This window comes from Coturnix japonica, chromosome 3 (genome assembly GCF_054131305.1).
Source record: "Coturnix japonica strain WE chromosome 3, WE-NBRP24, whole genome shotgun sequence".
Lineage (NCBI taxonomy): Eukaryota > Metazoa > Chordata > Aves > Galliformes > Phasianidae > Coturnix > Coturnix japonica.
The window spans coordinates 67287468-67304938 of record NC_140665.1 but is presented as its reverse complement, the minus strand read 5'-3'; the positions used below and the strand labels follow the sequence as shown (position 1 = coordinate 67304938).

General features: G+C 35.3%; 1 protein-coding gene and 1 long non-coding RNA gene across 3 annotated transcripts in view; one reads left to right on the top strand and one right to left on the bottom strand.

Moving 5' to 3' along the window:
- The window catches only part of ASCC3 (activating signal cointegrator 1 complex subunit 3), a 247440-nt gene that overhangs the window by 12381 nt on the left and 217588 nt on the right, over nucleotides 1-17471 (bottom strand). For both annotated transcript variants that reach the window (XM_015858848.2, XM_015858850.2), the window contains exon 37: nucleotides 9407-9631. In XM_015858848.2, the coding sequence (XP_015714334.1) occupies nucleotides 9407-9631 (225 nt within the window). The remainder of the gene's footprint in view (nucleotides 1-9406; nucleotides 9632-17471) is intronic.
- Nucleotides 1-17471, top strand: part of LOC107311927 (uncharacterized) — a 42115-nt gene that overhangs the window by 3503 nt on the left and 21141 nt on the right. The gene's annotated exons all lie outside the window — the stretch shown is intronic.

Here is a 17471-nt window from a genome sequence, read left to right as displayed (position 1 = left end):
TTCTGTTTTTTCTTTTAATCCTTTCTCCTACCCCCACCTTTCTAATAGAGGCTTGAAAAGGGGAAGAGGAAGAGAGAAGACGCAAGAGAAAAATAAATCTAAAACAAGCTATACACTGAAATTAACTGGAGGATCCTTTCACACAGAAAATCTCCTAGAAATTGATAGAGGCCTGCAGATAGATATCCCGTAGGGAGTAAGGAAAGCCTGTGTGTGTAAGACTCTGTGTTCCACATTGTTATAATGAATCCACATGGCAAATCCTCTTTTCCTCCTTATTTTCTGCTTCTTCACCCATAGAATTTATTCACAGCATCTCTATCTGGATGTGAAATCCAAGACAGTGACATTGTGAACAAGTCAGAACAATGGTAAAGTTGGCTTGTTTCATCCACTGCCTTGGAAACCTACACATGCTTCTTTTTCTGCTAAGTGTAAAACAGATGCTTGATACTCAAGTAATCATTGAAATTCCTATAAAATCAAGGTAACAAAACAAGTTATTGTCCTCCCTTCAAGGATTTTTTTTTTTTTTTTTTTTTTTAAATGGATTATGAACTTTGTTCTGAACTAAGAATGGCACAAATTGGTTATTTACCTAGGTACACTCTGAATTTCTTGCACAGGAAAATTTCATGATAGAGAAGAAAAGTAAAAGAGAAGAAAGAAGAGGACAAAAGAATAGAAGTGAAAAGATAAACTATAAAAAATGCTTTTATTTACAGAAGAAAATAATAGATTTTAGTAAGCTAACAATTAAAAACCAAGCAATGTCAACAGCTTTTTAACTTAAGTTTGAAATGATGGAGTATACAGAAGCAGTCAAGGGATATATCACTTGATACAATAAAAAATGTTTACCATCGTCTTATTTTGGCCATTTTCTGCTGTTAGGAAAATAAAACCAGAGGCTTACACTGAGATGGTTTTGATGGAAGAACCAGGTTTTAGCTTGTAAGACTTTACAGTGTCATGCTCTGACAACCACGAAGCAATAACAGCAATTATTAAATGAGTCCTTTAGCATTTTAACCATCATTATCAAACATTTCTTGACTCACACTGACAAGGGAAGCAGCTTGCTGTGAACCATAGCAGGGATAGAATGAAAATGCTGATGCGCAGTAAACGAATGACATAGTTGATCAGGTATGACAAAGATTTCCATTTTGGTGATACTCAGAACTGAACGTCAAAATGTCTGGATCAGAATATCTTGCTATGTCTTTCCTCATACCATCAACATCTACTATCAGTTTTATCTTATTTTCAAGAGCAGTGGTTCAACTACTGAACTTGTAAAAATTATCAAATAGTAACTCTCTGGTCTAAAATAAATCTGAATTTTTACAGTCTGTTTCTTTTTATCCAAATACTTGGAATTTGAATGATGCTGTCATGAGGGAAAGAAAAGACAGAGGCAGGGTGCAGGAGAGGTGTATGTATGGCAAGGAACTGAAGTGATAGTAAAACACTCTTTTTTTGGTTCTTTTTAAGCACTCTGTCTTTAAAAAAAAAACACAAAACAACAACAAAACTAAACTGTTCCCTTATTAACACTCTTTCTTCCCTTATTTAGGAGATTTGTCTAGCAATAGAAGCATCCTGGTTGCAAATCTTTTAGAAACTTTTTGCAAAGCTGTAATACTGTTTTTAGTATTACTTTCACATCTTTCATTCGAAAGCCAGACATTCTGGATCACTCTTGTATGACTGGGTGAGTGGCAGGGGACCAGAGACTGCACAACTAGCAGAATTTCTGATTTCATCAAATGACTTAAATAGCTTTTTTCTTTAAGATAAGTTACTGAAGTGTTAAAATGACACAGCTTGCATCTTAAAAGAAATTGTATGCTGCTTGGAGTAGTTTACTGAACTCAGATGTCATATAGCTCTCAATATGCTAAGCAATCTACTTAAATACTGTAAGCATCAATGCAAACATTGTATATATAAATATTAACATTTATATATAGACATAAATATTTATGTATTATATAATATTTAGCAACAAAGCTAAATGAACACTGAGAACTGCTCTGGTTACAGAGGCTAAGCTAATTTACGAAATGACATTGTGGCTGAGAATTACACATGCTAAAAGTGCACTGTCTATAATGATGCCATTTGTGGTAATGTTTTGGTTGGTGGGAGCTGCAACTTAACAAATACTTAGGGCTCAAATTTTTCCACTATTTAAATGTTCATTTTACTTTTCATATCAGTGCTTCGTAGACTATGGCGCCTTCTTGAGCGCCATTATTCAGGAAATTGAAAGTTTCTGTACCATTGTATACAGCACTCTAGGCAAAACCACATTCACCGTAAACTACATTCACCTTAAACTTGAAAGCTTACATAAAACAAATCCAACACATTCTCAGACAAACACTGACCTTATTCTGCAGTGATGCCTTGAGAAAGGAAACTAATATTTAAATGAAATAAGCTCTGTATGCCTGAAATACTTGAACTTATTGCTCAACTACGACAAAAAAGAGAGGTAAGGCTATTTGGATTTTACACCTATTTTTGTACCCAGATTTACTGAGTATAATATTCCAATATCAAATAATCAAAATATCTCCATCCTTGTCTTCAATGAATGACAATGTAAGTTCTGTTGCTTAGGACTAGTCTTCAGTTAGATCATACTAATACAAGTAAAATATTTTCCAAGATGTTGAAGCATTACGTGTATGGTAAGTTCCATGTTTTTATCTAAATCATGGTTATGATGCTTCAATTATATACCCCAGAAACAACTGAGCGGTCTAAAAGTTGGAGTTTATTTGAAGAAGTCTCATAGAGGATCTTAAGGTCACAAAGTTACTGATTGGTACAAAACGTACCTATTGCACTTCAGAGGTCTAGTCCGGTATTTCTTTCTAGGAATGTATTAATTGGGGGGAGGAGAGGGAAAAAAGGAGTTCTTTCAGATCAATATCAAAGTCATTCAGCTGTACAGTTTCAGCCTGTAGAAAAAAAATTCTTCTATTTTATCAGAGCAATAGTGAATAAATTATAATTGATACTAGTTTGGCACTCCTTTTAGACTGCATCTTGCCTCTCTTTGATATATTTTTGAACAAGAACATTCAGCTCCTTCTTCCCTATGCTCTGCTAGCCACTATGACAGACTAATTCTTCATTTTCCCATCACTGTAAGGTCTCACAGACGAATGCAAATTACGACCTTCCTAGCTGCTTTGTAAGATTCCTATCCCTGCATTCATCCTTTAGTATCCACAGTAACATTATTAGTATGATCAGAATCAGGGAAAGGACAAATCACTTACTGTCTACATTTAGCGGAGTGCTACCCTTTGGCTCTTACTGATTTTTTTTTTTTTTTTGATAGTATTACAGAGATAACAGCAGCCATGTAATGTGATAGTAGCAATATAAACTTGGTAGGGCATAACCCCACATGCTCAGAACTTGTTGAGTCCCAATATCCAATTTATTTTCAAATAGCTAATTAATAAATTGATATTCTGTACTAGGCTAGTGAACTGTAAATACAATAAAATGTTTTTTAAGAAAAGTGTCTTCTTTGGCAAAAAGTCTCAGTTTCTTTATCCTAAACAATGGCTTACAGGTAGCATTTGTTCCACAGCTTACATATATCTACCAAGGCTGTGAAAAATACACAGCATCTTTGTTGTGCTAAATCTGCCCTCTTTAAAGTTTAAATTCAATCTTGAAGTAGTAATGTAGTATTTTGTCAATAAATAAAATTTTTGAGTGCATTCAATAGAATCCTTTTCAACAGCAACAGTTATTCCCAGCAACTTTCTCCTGAACTTTTAGCCCCATAAGGTTAGCATTCAGGAAGCTCAGCTGCTGTCTAACAAACTTAATTAATCAAAAAGTCATTTCCGAGCTGTAACTATGAGTAAAAGTGCTTCAAGTGTGCTAGCAAGCCTACAAGTTAATCAAAATGCTAATGCAGTACAAATTAAAGTTGTGATTAACATTTCACAGTAGCTGCTTAAGTGAATTGATCACACAAATGGGTTAAGCATTACTCATTTCCTCCAGCCCCAACTGGGAAAAGGTTTGTCATGGGTGGGGGAGGGATTATATATAAGCAACACCAAATCATCATTAAACTGTCACCAAGATACTTCCATAAAGCAGTTCCCAAATTATCTGCAGTGAGCAAAATCCCCAACACCGCTGTGACAAAGGTAGCCTCCCCTTCCCCTCCTCATACATACCTACAGAACAAAACTAGGCAGCAAGTATTTCTGTCTCAGTGCTTCCTATGTCCAGGCACTATCACTACAAAGCTATTTATTGCTGTTATTATCTATAAATGAGCATCATTTCCAATCTAGGTTTCATATTTATTTATTTATTTATTTGTTTGTTTTTGTTACACTGGCCTCTGCTATTCACTTGTTTCTGAATACTCTCCAGTGCTATGGAGTTAATTTGACTTCTCTCATTTAAGCTGCCCACTTACTTATAGTTTCAAATGCATTTATTAAGCAAAGCAATTACATATTTGCTTGAGCACTTCTGGACAAATCTTGCATATGCAACCATGAAATTTCTGTAATTTTTACCTTTCAGCTAGACATCAGTATGCCTGCGATAACAGGAGATAACACAAGAGCTTGAAGTGTACTTAGGGTCTTTTCCATTTCCTCACAGACAGGAAAACAATGACCAAAGGGACATGGCTCCCCAGGCCAGCAGTTTTAGTGGCTGTTAGGACACCTGGGAAGAATGGGAAGTCCGGTGTGGAGTGATAGTTGCATAGGCTGGGAACTACAGCTCAGGAACCTCTGCTGTTTGCAGTCGTGTTTGCATGGGCAGAAACCAACTTTTGCCTGAGAACTGTGGAAACAGCTCCCACCATCAGCCAAGAACTGCCGGCAGTTTACTCACTTAAATATTTCATTCACAGAATTGTAGAATCACATTATCATAGAATGGCTTGGGTTGGGAAGGACTTTAAAGATCACCCAGTTCCAAACTCCTGTCATGAACAGGGATGCTGATCACTAGATCAGGCTGCATCCAACCTGGCCTTGAACACCTCCAGAAATGGGACATGACAGCTTCCTTGGGCAGCGTGTGCCAGTGTCTCACCACTCTATGGGTAAAAAACTCATAATCCATAAGCTAGCTCTTAAAACAGCTGAATTGGGCAGCATAGCTGTGCAACATTTGAAAGCTCTAAACATGAACAACAAAGATGACACTCAGAATTCCATCAAAACCTTCAATTTAAATGACCAAAAGAACTTATTTATTTTATCTATTTAAGAATGAGTAGAGGGATGCTACACATATCATCATCCAGTTAATAAGGAAATGCAGAGCCTGACCTGAAGAGCTTTTAATTTCATATCTAAATGAGATTCTCCAGAGGGGTATCATGCCTGGAAAGAGCCATCTATCAGCAGCAGAGCTATCTGGGCCTCATTTTGGGGATGTGCATGTTTCCCATTCAAACTGCACTTCATTGTGCAGTGCAGAACCTGCCTTCTTGTCCATCCTCTCTCAGTGCAAAGGTACCCTACAGAGATGTGTTTAACACATCCATAGGTAAACACTTCTTAAAGGTTAAGTCTGGGTTCCATGGCAGTCCTCCTTCTGGCAATATTAAAATATTTTATCAACGATTATAATACAAGTGGAGGCTTGTGGCCAATCCCAATGCAAAGCCAGCAACTGTCACATTTATTTCATAATATTCCTTGCTGAATCCGAAACTGGTAGTATTACTGCCTCAATTATCTATTTCAATTAATGCAAATATAGGCAATAGAACAGCAGAATAAGAACTGATCGCTGAATACACAGTCACAAAAGGCTTGAAAAAAGAAGTAAAAAAGAGATTAGATTTAGTCCATTTCACATAATTCTAAATCAGAGATGGGGAAAAAAGATGGGGTCTTGTCTTTACAGTAATAATTTTATTCTATAAAAACATTAAACAGATCATTTCATGAGATTTTTTATTCTTTCTTTTTCATGCTCTTCTTCAAGTGGAGAAATGTTTGAATTTAAGCAACTTCTAAAGTACTTAGCACTATACTACTGATATCTCTACCTTTTCTCAATAAGCATAACACAGTGTGCTAAGATCAGAGAGAATACACTGTTTACTATAATTGTATTAAAGCTAGCCAGGACAATAGAAATTAAGTGACTTGCCCAAGGTCTTATAGGAAGTACTGGCAGAATTTTTTGAGCCATGGGAACCTTCTATTCTTTATCGATGGCAACAGTGATTAACAAACTCTTTAGCTTTCCACTCAAGCTTTTCAGCTTCATTGAAAAGTTGGGTGTTGAAGTAGGGCAGCATTTACCTTCCAGAAGACTGTACATTGCTATTCCTCATATTTCTGCAGTAAAAAGGAAAGAATTCTGTATTTCATCCTGTGTAAATAGATACCAAATTTTATCTTGCTACCACAAACTCTTAACTACACAAAACAAATTCTAACTACAGGAAAACCGTAACAGAATGTATTTCTTCAGTTTTCTATGGCAACAATTACATTCTTCTATTGGGGCAATCCCATAGCTCCTCCAATTTGGTTAATGCTGTGTCATCGCGGCAATATGCTCTTTTTGACATTAGTTGTGACTTTGTAGCTCATGACTTCTATGTTTAATTATGAGTATAGGTCAACAGAATTCTAACATAAAAATATAATAGAAATCTCCACAAAAGTAATTTAACAGTGGTTGCCTACATTTCTTATTAGAAGAGTGGAATCTTACCACTGCCATACAAAAAAAAAAAAATCAACCTGTTGGTCTCTCCTGTTGCCTTCACCGAAAGAGACTTCATTAACATGAAGTTTATGTTTGTGTAACAAACATAGTTGCAAGTGTAACTACACTAAAGCAGCTGATCACTGTTAGATTCTTATGGCTTTAACTATAACCAACAAAAATGGTCAAGAACTGAAAAATATTATATATATATATCATACACATATGTAAATACACATATATACACACACACACATATATATACATGTAATTGGATATATGAAGATACTATATACATACAATGTTTAAGCAACTCTGTTCAAATCCCTGTCCCTGGAGGAGGAATATGGATGGGATTTCTACATAGGGCAATTTAAAATCATAAAAGTTTGTTAATTAATTTATTTATTGGCATTACAATGATCTTCTTTCAGAGTTTAATGTATATATGCTGAGGAGAAGAGTGGTAAATTATGGAAGACAGTACACTACAAATATTTAGAATTACAACAATTCTGACATTTGTTCTGAACAACTACTACAAACTGAATAACTTCACTGGATTTTGCCTGTTTTAGTTGGTGATTTTAGGCAATCCATCAGCTACTCTTGGTTCATGCTATTATCATTGTTTTCTGACCATTAATTCTACTCAGCCTGAAGTCAGTGGCAAAGAAAGAGGCCCAAGAACATCAGTAGTGTCAGGCAGTGGGTGAGATGTGAAAGGCAGCAGGGGAGAGAAGGCTGATTTAGGTGAAGACAGCATAGGAGAGTGGATAAGTTTGTTACCTGTGGTGGAAAGAGGTTTGCTTATGTATACTGACAGAAGATGGCAAATGTGCTCTGCAGGGGACCTGGAATGGAGGCCCTATATATGTACTAAGAAAACAACCACTTGTAAAAGCTCTTGAAAACACTTACTTTCCTGGAACAGAAATGCAGTGCTGACACAGGAAGTCTGCATTTTGCTCACATATCCACCAGCAAAAACAACAGTTTATGTTCAGGTCACCATTGGAACATTAGATATACAACCTTAAGACCTAAAGTATTTTGTATGTAAATAAACAGAAATCCAACATATTTCAAAACCCAATTCTGTCTAACTGCTGAATTTTACTCTTTGAGGTGTATAAGCATGTGTTCACATGCACACAGAATGTCGTCCACTGGATGTGTTTATCAGTGGAGCCCTCCATGGTTCAGTTCCTTTTCTCACAACTAACATCTTTTTTTCCACCTCTGTTGACCTAGAGTTCATCAGCAGGTCAGTGCTAAGGAAAAAGGTAACAACCAGTATTGAAAGTGTAACCCTGTCTATTGCTTAGATTCTGGGAACTTTAACCTCCGTTTGGAAAGCATGACTAATAAGATGGAACAAATATTCTCCCAAGAGATTTAAACCATGCACCAACTTCAAAATACTAATGTGCTTGCATGTTTTTCTTTTTCTTTGAAAGCAGGAACTTTCTTTCTTTCTTTTAAAGACAACAGTATATATAATATTATTTATCAGTTAATAAAAGGCCTGAGTTGCCAAAATACTGTATGAAATAATATTCTGAATTTTACTTCAATTCAAAGAAATTGCTGAATGCTTCAGGCTGCTTTTCTGAGTTATTATAGTTTCTGAAATAAAATCTTCAAATAAGATGAGAACATCATTCTTGTAGATAATATGGAGCTCATTGAACAAACTAAAATATGGGCAAACAAAAATGGGGGAAAGATTTACTATCTTCATTTTACAAGTATGGAATTGAGCAAGATAAAAAAAAATGTTTGTTAAAGACAATCTGATCTTTGAGAATCTTTGAGTGAGTCCTCATTCAGCTCTGCTAAAGAGAACAAATACCATTACTCCTCCCTTGCAGAAGCAGAGGGCCAACCTGTTCTCTGCATCAGCTAGAGCTCAGCTTTCTTCCCACTGTAGCTGCAATGGTGCATTTCAAATGTTGTAGTAATCTACTGCAAACCTAAACTGCTGCTTTAAAATTCTTTTGAGGCATGCAACTATACGTGTGATTGCTTGCTACCAGTACTATCCATAGTTCTGTGGGATGAGATTTCTGCACAACTATAAAAGTCACAAGCCTGCAGATTGTTTTTAAAATCTGTGTTTAAAAGAATGCTCTTTGATTCTGTGATTATTGGGAAACAGAAGATATATATCTTCACAAGCCACAGAAAAACCCAGTATTTTGTCCCAAATTACATTTCAAAACATGTTTTATTTATGCTTGGCAGTGACTAGAATGCTTTAGGGTCCTATAAAAAGAAATGTACCCATGGGACATAGTTCCTGGGGGTCAGCATAACAATTTGCAGGGAATACATCTGCGCAGGAATGACTTTATATATAGCATTCCACAGTACAGTGACTGAAAGCTGTTGCATATAAAAGGAGATGGCAACAGATGCCTCCAGTCAGCACAGGTTTTTTTTTTGTTTTGTTTTTTTTCACGATAAGTTCATTTACCTTCCATTTTGTAAAGACGATATCTCTGTTGGCACATAGTTCCTCCTTAACACAGTGGCATCATGCCAGTTTTCTCACAAGACATTGCAAGAAATCTTCAGATTTTTCAATATTCAAAATATTGAAACACAACAACAGTAAAAAAAAACCACAAATGGACTTAAATATTGAAATGCATAACTATACCTGACATATTCTAATTGCTTGGTCCAGCACTGTCTTTGTATCAGTTGCATAATCTGGGCAAGGCAACATGGCATGACTGAAGTGAGCTTGCAGCAGGAGGTGTGTTTTCGTGTGTGAGCTGTCAAATGAATGAGGATTGACTTCAATTGGAAGATGTTTTGCCAGTTCACTGTTCATTTGGTCTTCATTGTGTCTCACAGGTAGATCTGTGTACTCATCAGCATTCTGAAAAAAAAGTATAAAACATACTTAAGCATTGTAATTAGCTTCAGAATAGTTATTTTTCTTTTCTGAGGCATTAAAAGTATTGTATTTAATTTACTGTAATTAGATGCTGTTGCTAAAATAGCAGCATTTTAATATTTACATAGCCTACTTATCAAAATCAGGTGTTTGTGGGAAAACAACAGCGAGTGAAATATTCAACAATATTTACCCAAATAGAGGTTTTAAAAACTTTTCTACATTGATTCTTCTGTTAGAAAATAAGAAAATAAAATAATGAAGTAATTATATTCATTGGATGGACGCAGTATTAGAGATGACCTTCGAACATAGTAAAGTTAGCTACAAAGTAGTTGATAACTGGCATTTTCATTTTTAACAGTTTCTACTTTTTGTAATCGAAACACAGTTGGTTTGAAACTACTCTGGGTTGTATTTCAAATTGATTTTAAAATGTATATTCATTATTTTGAGAATCAGTTTCTAAGCAACAGTTGCTTGGTAATCACAGCAAACAGCAAAATTGTTAAGTAGGTGCTGAAAATTATCTTCTGTGCTACCCATTCACATCAAACTGTGAGCCCCAAACTTTGATTTGAGGGAGCTGCACAACAATCTTTGTGGTTATCACTGGCAGCATCCTTGGGGCTGAGGAGAACAAGCCTGTCTGTGTAGTCAGAGCAGTACTTCAGTCTCCTATTGACAGGGAGATCCACTGTTTCTGCAAGTAAGAAGTCTCAACAGAAGCATCCTCAGAATTAGTCAGGAACGGTCAGCAGAGTCTGCGAGTACTATGTACATAGTCCAGAGTACAATGACTTGTATGTATGCATACATATTCTTGTTTGGAATGAGAATGATCATTCTAAAATATAAAACTTGCAAGTAAAGTAAGACTTTTTATAATATGACGTATTTTTTTCCATTTGTAATTTATGCAAATATATTTATTCTATCACAAAAGTATTTTGGGTAGCTTGAATGGTAATGTTTTATATTCCTCTTAAGCTACAGATTCAGTCTCTAATCAGACTTCCAGAATGTCCATATTATTTAAATATCCACAAAGGTAACCAATGCAGAATTAAGTAAAGAAAAACTGCCATTTTAATACCTAACAGAACTACCTAACTGAATTACAAAGTACTGTATAGAATCATTAAAGTCCTAACAGAGTTTTTTTTAGAGTTTCTGAAAAAAGATGTTATATAGCTGCTTTGCACCCTCCTCTTCTCTCAAAAAACTGACAGTACATATTTTCTATTTATTTTACCTACACAGTGAAACTATATCTAAAGTGTGATATAAATGTAAAAGGAAAGATAGATTTGAAAAGTAAATCAGAATGTCATTAATTTAGCTCGACTGCAGATTAAAAGTGAAGACAGTCTAAAGAGAACTGCTGCTTAATCCTAGATGCCTCTGCTAGATCTCTTGTGAAAACTGTGGTCATTTATTCTCTGAACCTAAGGTCACAATCTTTTTAAGCCCCATAGAATGTTGCATGTTTGCTTCACTCTTTTTATTTAACTTGCTTCTCCTTCAAAGATATTTTAAAGAATATTTACCAAGGAGATTTTTTACTTAGTTTTCCTTTGCAGTTTAAAGTAGCAGAAAGAAGAAGGATCAGCCAAGTCACTCCAGACCAACTGGTGCTCCCAAAAATGCATTTTCACTAATTCTCCCCCAGCACACATTTTATTTACCTCCAAAACACTCCTCTTATTTTAAGCAACTTGCCTACTTAATTTCCTGTTTGTGATCACTGACTGTAAGTAAGTGAGGTTCATTTTCTTATCTGCATCATGTAGGTAATTAAAGGAAATTGAGAATGGGTAGTGAAGCTTTTATACAACTGAGAATAAAGCTGAATGGAGGGCACCAAGGTCAGCAGAGTCCATTATATTTTTATGTGAGAGGCCAGTATTTCTGCCCTGTCCTTGTTTGCTTAGTGTAGGCTGGACAGACTACTAACTGCAAATCTGTTTCTCTGATTTGCCCAGCTGTCCTTGAATAAAGACATCTTCCATTGCAAAATGTTAAATGACAGTGATTGACAACTCTGTGATGAACTCTGCTCGTAACCCCCTGCTACTGTTTTCAGGTTGCACAAGAAAAGACAGAATAAAGAAACATCCTTTGTAATCACCTCAAATGGGACCTGCTGTTCACTCAGTATTTTTTCATTTTAGTTTTCCTTTTCATTATGACTCTCAATCTGTTCAGGAAAGGCTGTAGACTCAACTATTCCACACAACATAGAATATATGGTATTTTAGTACGCTGCATCTGAATACTGCTTTTCCATGGATAAAGAAACAGATCAAACCACATTTCAATCATTAATTATAATTCTGAAGTCAAAACAAACTTTACAGTTGAATTACAAAGCACTGCTGTGCGTTTTTCACTTTCCCTTTTTCTTATGTTGATGAGGGCTACTGTTGCCTATGTGCTGCAGAAATACAATTATACATTTACAAACATCCTACAGAATTAAACATAACTTGTTTGTGGATATCAAGAGATAACCAGGAGTTTTAGCTGCAATTAAGCATTTGGCACTTGTGTCACAGCACTCTCTATCCTATGGTCTGTGCTGGACTTTCCCAATAATGTATTCCTTTGGGCAGTAGAGACAACTGCATCATTTTGAAATCAACCAACACTTCACCCTGTACGCAACACTGGGCTATATGAGAAACAGTGACTTGCTTTGCCTTTGAGAAATGCCACACATATGCTTTCATAAGCTTGACAGGTATATTTTAAAAGGCCAAAGGCTATTTTGATAACTGATTTCTGCTTCCTGCCTGATATCACCCACACTCTTTAGAGTCCTTTCTGGATCACACAACACTGAGTTCCAAATATGCAGTTTATCATCACTCTTTTGTTTTCAATCATTCTAAAAGTAAATAACTCATTTTAAAATCCATGTTCAAGAGTTTTTTTCTTTTCTTTCTTTTTTCTTTGTTTTTGGTCTATTACTTTCAGACATTCGTTATTTTCATTCCTTCTTCCCGGAGACTATTCTCAAATTTCTGTTCCTCATGTTTGTATGGGCTACTACCATACCACACCTTAACTTACCCTGACACCTACCGCCAGTTTTGAATTGCTCAGTGTCTCATCCAGCTGCTTAATAGTACAACAAAAAAACTGAAGCAGAATGTTTATTTCAAACCAATTTCTCAAGTGACCCAGATCTCAGCGTACTAATGAGCTGGCCAGGTTAGTTTGAATGACTATTTAATAAGAATGCTTCTCTCTCAAATTCAGTTCAGCATCTGTCCATCTGTGTGACCAAATCACACCCTGATCCTTAGAACACGTGCAAGTAAGACTTTGAGGACTCCCACCAAATGGAAATTCAAATAATGTACCCAACATATTGATTACTAGGCTTCACAGTGCCCACAGGTTTAGAAAACATCAGATTTTTCATCTACCTACAACATATAAAAGCTTGGCTGAAATTACTGATTTATAGTGAATGCTGAACTCTAGACTTATAGAACATGTAAACCTTCTGAAATACCTTAACCCCCAAGTAAGTACCTTTTCTCACATGTCTGTAAGAGTGGATACATATTAAGAACAGACAGAAATGAGATCAAGGAGTATCTAAAGTAAACTTGGATATTTTACATTTGTTTCAGTCATGGGAACAGTAAAACGAATAAAGTTAATGAGTTCTAGACTTTAAAGTGCAGTTGATTAATTTGTAACAATGAAGGTCTAAAACAAACCAAAAATAGTTTCTCACATTCCAGAGCTGAACCTGAGTCTTTTATTTAGTGATGCTGCATTGGAAACTACCTTAGAATTGACAAACTGTATGTATGTTCCTTTTCTCTGCATGGATGCAATTCAAAGACACCATATTCTGAACTTTAAAAACCTGTGATGTGTTTTGCTCTCCTTCAAGTTTCTGGTGCAGAGAGAGGAGGAGGAGACAAGGGTAAAGTGTTACTAGAAAATGTGATAGCAAAATTAACAGCTGCTAATCTAAACTGTTAAAAAATCAGTGCCTCCAGTGAACCACTATCAGAAATAACTACCAGAATAGGAAAAAAAAAAAAAAAAAAAAAAAAAAAAAAAAGAAAGGATGAGAAAGATGAGAATCATTTTCAGTTAATATAGCAGATGAATCTTCTTTACCTGAACATTGGTTTAAATTACGCCTGGGGGTCTGAGTACAAGCTAAAGGACTGCATATATCATATATTAGCATGTAGAATTAAAAAAAAAAAAGAGCTCTAATAAACGCAGGATTTGTTAATGGCTGTTCTGCAGTTAACACTAAAAATATGTTATATGGTACATTTCCATTCTCTGCCACAACTTCTCTATCAGAAATTCAAAGGTGTTTCAATGCACATTTTTTTCAGAGTGAAAAAGACCACATTTTAATCCATAAATTATCAAGGTGAGAAAACTGAAGATAACCAACCTACGGTACTTACAAACATTTGAAATAATGTCAATTAAAAAAACCCCAAACATACATATATGTACATTCACGTGCTGAAAAAAGTTTCACTTGACCGTACATTTACTGCATTATACAGAAAAAATCCTGCCTGATTAAAATTCCCAAATTAATCCTCCTTTGCTTGTTCTCTTGCCAAGACTGTACTGTGAGACAGCACAACTACAAATGCATGTATTATTACCAGTATATTTATACTATATTTTATCTTGCATTTTCAAGTATGTGTTTGATTTATAAGGATAGATATTAAATTTACACAGATACATAATGGCAGGCAGCTGATACTCAGTCAAGCATCTACTTATATTCAGAAAAGAAATAAATGTGAGAAAATACATTCTTAAAAAAGAAGCCAGGGTGAAGTGCTTGATAGAACTATTACTCTGAAAAGTATATCTCTGTTAGTGATTCCACTATAAGCTCCCATTTTACAGAGTTTATTGGTAAATTATAAACATATATGTTCATTTGATGGGACATAATTCAAACTCATTTTAATGTTTTTTAGTTTGCTTGTTTTGGTTTGTTTTTTGTTTGACTCCTGTGCATAAAAGGTCAAAGACAACTTCACAGTTAAAGACAGTTATAAGAACATATAAATAGTTACAGGTTTTAAGAACAAATGCTAGGCATTTAAGAGCAAATGTTATGTGTTATGCAAGATTTATTGATAGAATAAAGGAAAAAAAGTCATTTCTCCTAGCTTATCAAAGTTGTTATGACGTTTGTACTGCAAGGCCTCTTGTAGATAGCAGATGCACAAAATACTCTGAAGACAGACTTCAGAGCGAAAAGTGACACTAGGTTTCAGGGCAGCTTGGAAGGCAGTGCTAATGCACAGAACAAGATTGGAGAAAATATATTTGCTGTGTAATGGTATAACTTGTCACAGAGACAATTTCTAAACGTGCTTCTTGCTTTCATTTACCATATACCACAGCTATGCCAGGCCAGCGGGACACTGTTGGGGCGGGAGCAGCTGGCCCTGGCTGGAGAGGAGGGGTTCCTCTTTGGCACTAGCCTCCCACCAGGTCATGTCCGAACTCTCCTATCCAATCTTTGCTGGTGCACCCTCAACTCTCTGCTTTTGGAAAAAAGATAGGAGGAAAATAGATGTGCATAGGAATGAGAGCAATATCCAGGGGATAATGGCTGCTCAGTACTGCTTGAAACAAATACTACGCTAACTTTTTAACTCATCACATTAGCAGTTAAAACATTTTTACAGATGAAAGATGTATGTATAAAAGAATTCAAATTGCAAAGGCAATCTAATTAATTATGTAGGAGGAAACTACTGAGCCGTAAATTTGCCACTGAGTGTGAGTAGTTGAAGACAAAGTTGTAAAACCCACTGACATGCAATAATGTAAAAAAAAGCATATCTGATATAAATTACAAATAATCAATTATAACAACGTTTTAGGATTTAAAATGAGCATATTTCAATGGTGTGATTTACAATCTTAGTTTCTAAGAACATATGGTTTAAAAGTGCTTAAAATTATTTCAAAGGTATATATATATATATAAAAATATATAGATCAGATATAATTGCTTCCTCAAACTTCTCACTTCAAACAGACGTTTCATATTTTTTCGAAATAACTGCATCTGATGAACACCAGTAATTCTACAGCTAAAGACATCATAAGAGGCACAAGCTAAGGCAATGAAACAGTTGAGTGATCACTTAAAAACATCCTGAAGGGCTTAGATTTCACAAGTTCACCTCTTACTTAAAATGTCCAAACTACAAACTACTGATGACATTCCTGCTGACCAGAGGTCAGGAGTTGGAAAGACCTTTGCCACTGTGCACAGAGCAATAGGAGGTCAACGATACTAGCTACCAATTCCAGGGAGTGAATGGGCAGACTGGGCAACTTCTAACGTACAAAGTTAAATTACAGACCTCTGCTTCAGCATGGAGAGGCAAAAAGAAAATGCAAGAGTGTCAGCACATATGAGAGAGAGAACTGTAGGTAATAATAATTTGATGTGGGGAAAAAGCTCTTACCACTTTTGTAATAACCAGAACATCTTTTTTTAAGCTTATGAGAGAATTTATGATTCAGTGTACAAAAAGACATGGAAACAGATAATAAAATCAATGCAGTTGGTTTACCAAATAGTAGAACAAACAAACAAACAAACAAACCACTTATAGAACCATTTTGTTTCAGAATCATTTCCTTTTTAAATTGTGTGGTTTACTAAGCCATATTAAAACAAGGAATGAACTCATGATTTCCATCAAGCCTTAACTCTCAAAAGTCATATTATGTGAAGTTTATGAACACAATCATAATTTAAGGTTAAGTCTTGGGCCAACTCTAGTAAAAAAACCATTCTTACAATAACATTCATTATTCCACCAAATGTGTAGGTATTTTCAAGGTATCATGCATGGATCGCTCCTAAAAATTGCTTTAGTTCATTTAGCTTTCTAAGTCACTAAGCCTGCAACACTTGACAATTTGAGAAAAAGTAAATGCAGAGAAAGAAGAATAAAGGAGGACAAAAATAAGAGGAAACATCTGAAACTGGTATGGTATAAACATCATCCTCCTAAAATAAGTTACTTTGACCATAGCAAATAAATATAAATTGAATGGTATAAATTCCATTTATAAGGTGAATTACAGTGATGTGAGAGAATTACATTTTATCACTGGAAATGGTATATTTGAGGTTTTCAGCTCTCCAAGATGCCTGACTTTTCCCATTACTTTTCATGAGAATGCTTTGAACCTGCACATTCTGAATGCATAATGCTCTATTATTTATTTATTTATCTATCTATCTATCTATGTATTTATTTATTTATTTTTTAATATCTAGATGGGACAGTGACCTACAACTTTCTTCCTATGTAACCTCAAGTCATATTTTGCGAGAGATTTAAAAACAACTGGTTTTGGTTGTATTGAAATTTCTGCAGTAATACTCCTCTTTTGTACATGAACTCAGTAATGTGTGAACAACAAAAACAAAAAAGGAAAATCTCTGACTTTATTCAAAAGACTAATCATTATGAGAAATCTAGTTCAGTTCCATTTGGACATTTATTCACATTTCAAAGCTGAGTTCTGGCTGAATTACCTGGCTTAAATGCTGATTGAGATGATGACAGCAATAAAAAGTCTAATAACAAATCTTGGCATGTAATTCTCCCCGGGAAAATGATCAGTCATTTTTTATCCTTGGCTTTGATCCTCCATTGGGATCTTCAAGTGCAGAGCCCAGACTCAGGGAAGAAGTTAACAGAGCTCTGCAATAAGTTAATTCAACTCCGCGTGGAGACAGGAATTAAGTGTTACTAATTCTTAAAGTGAAATG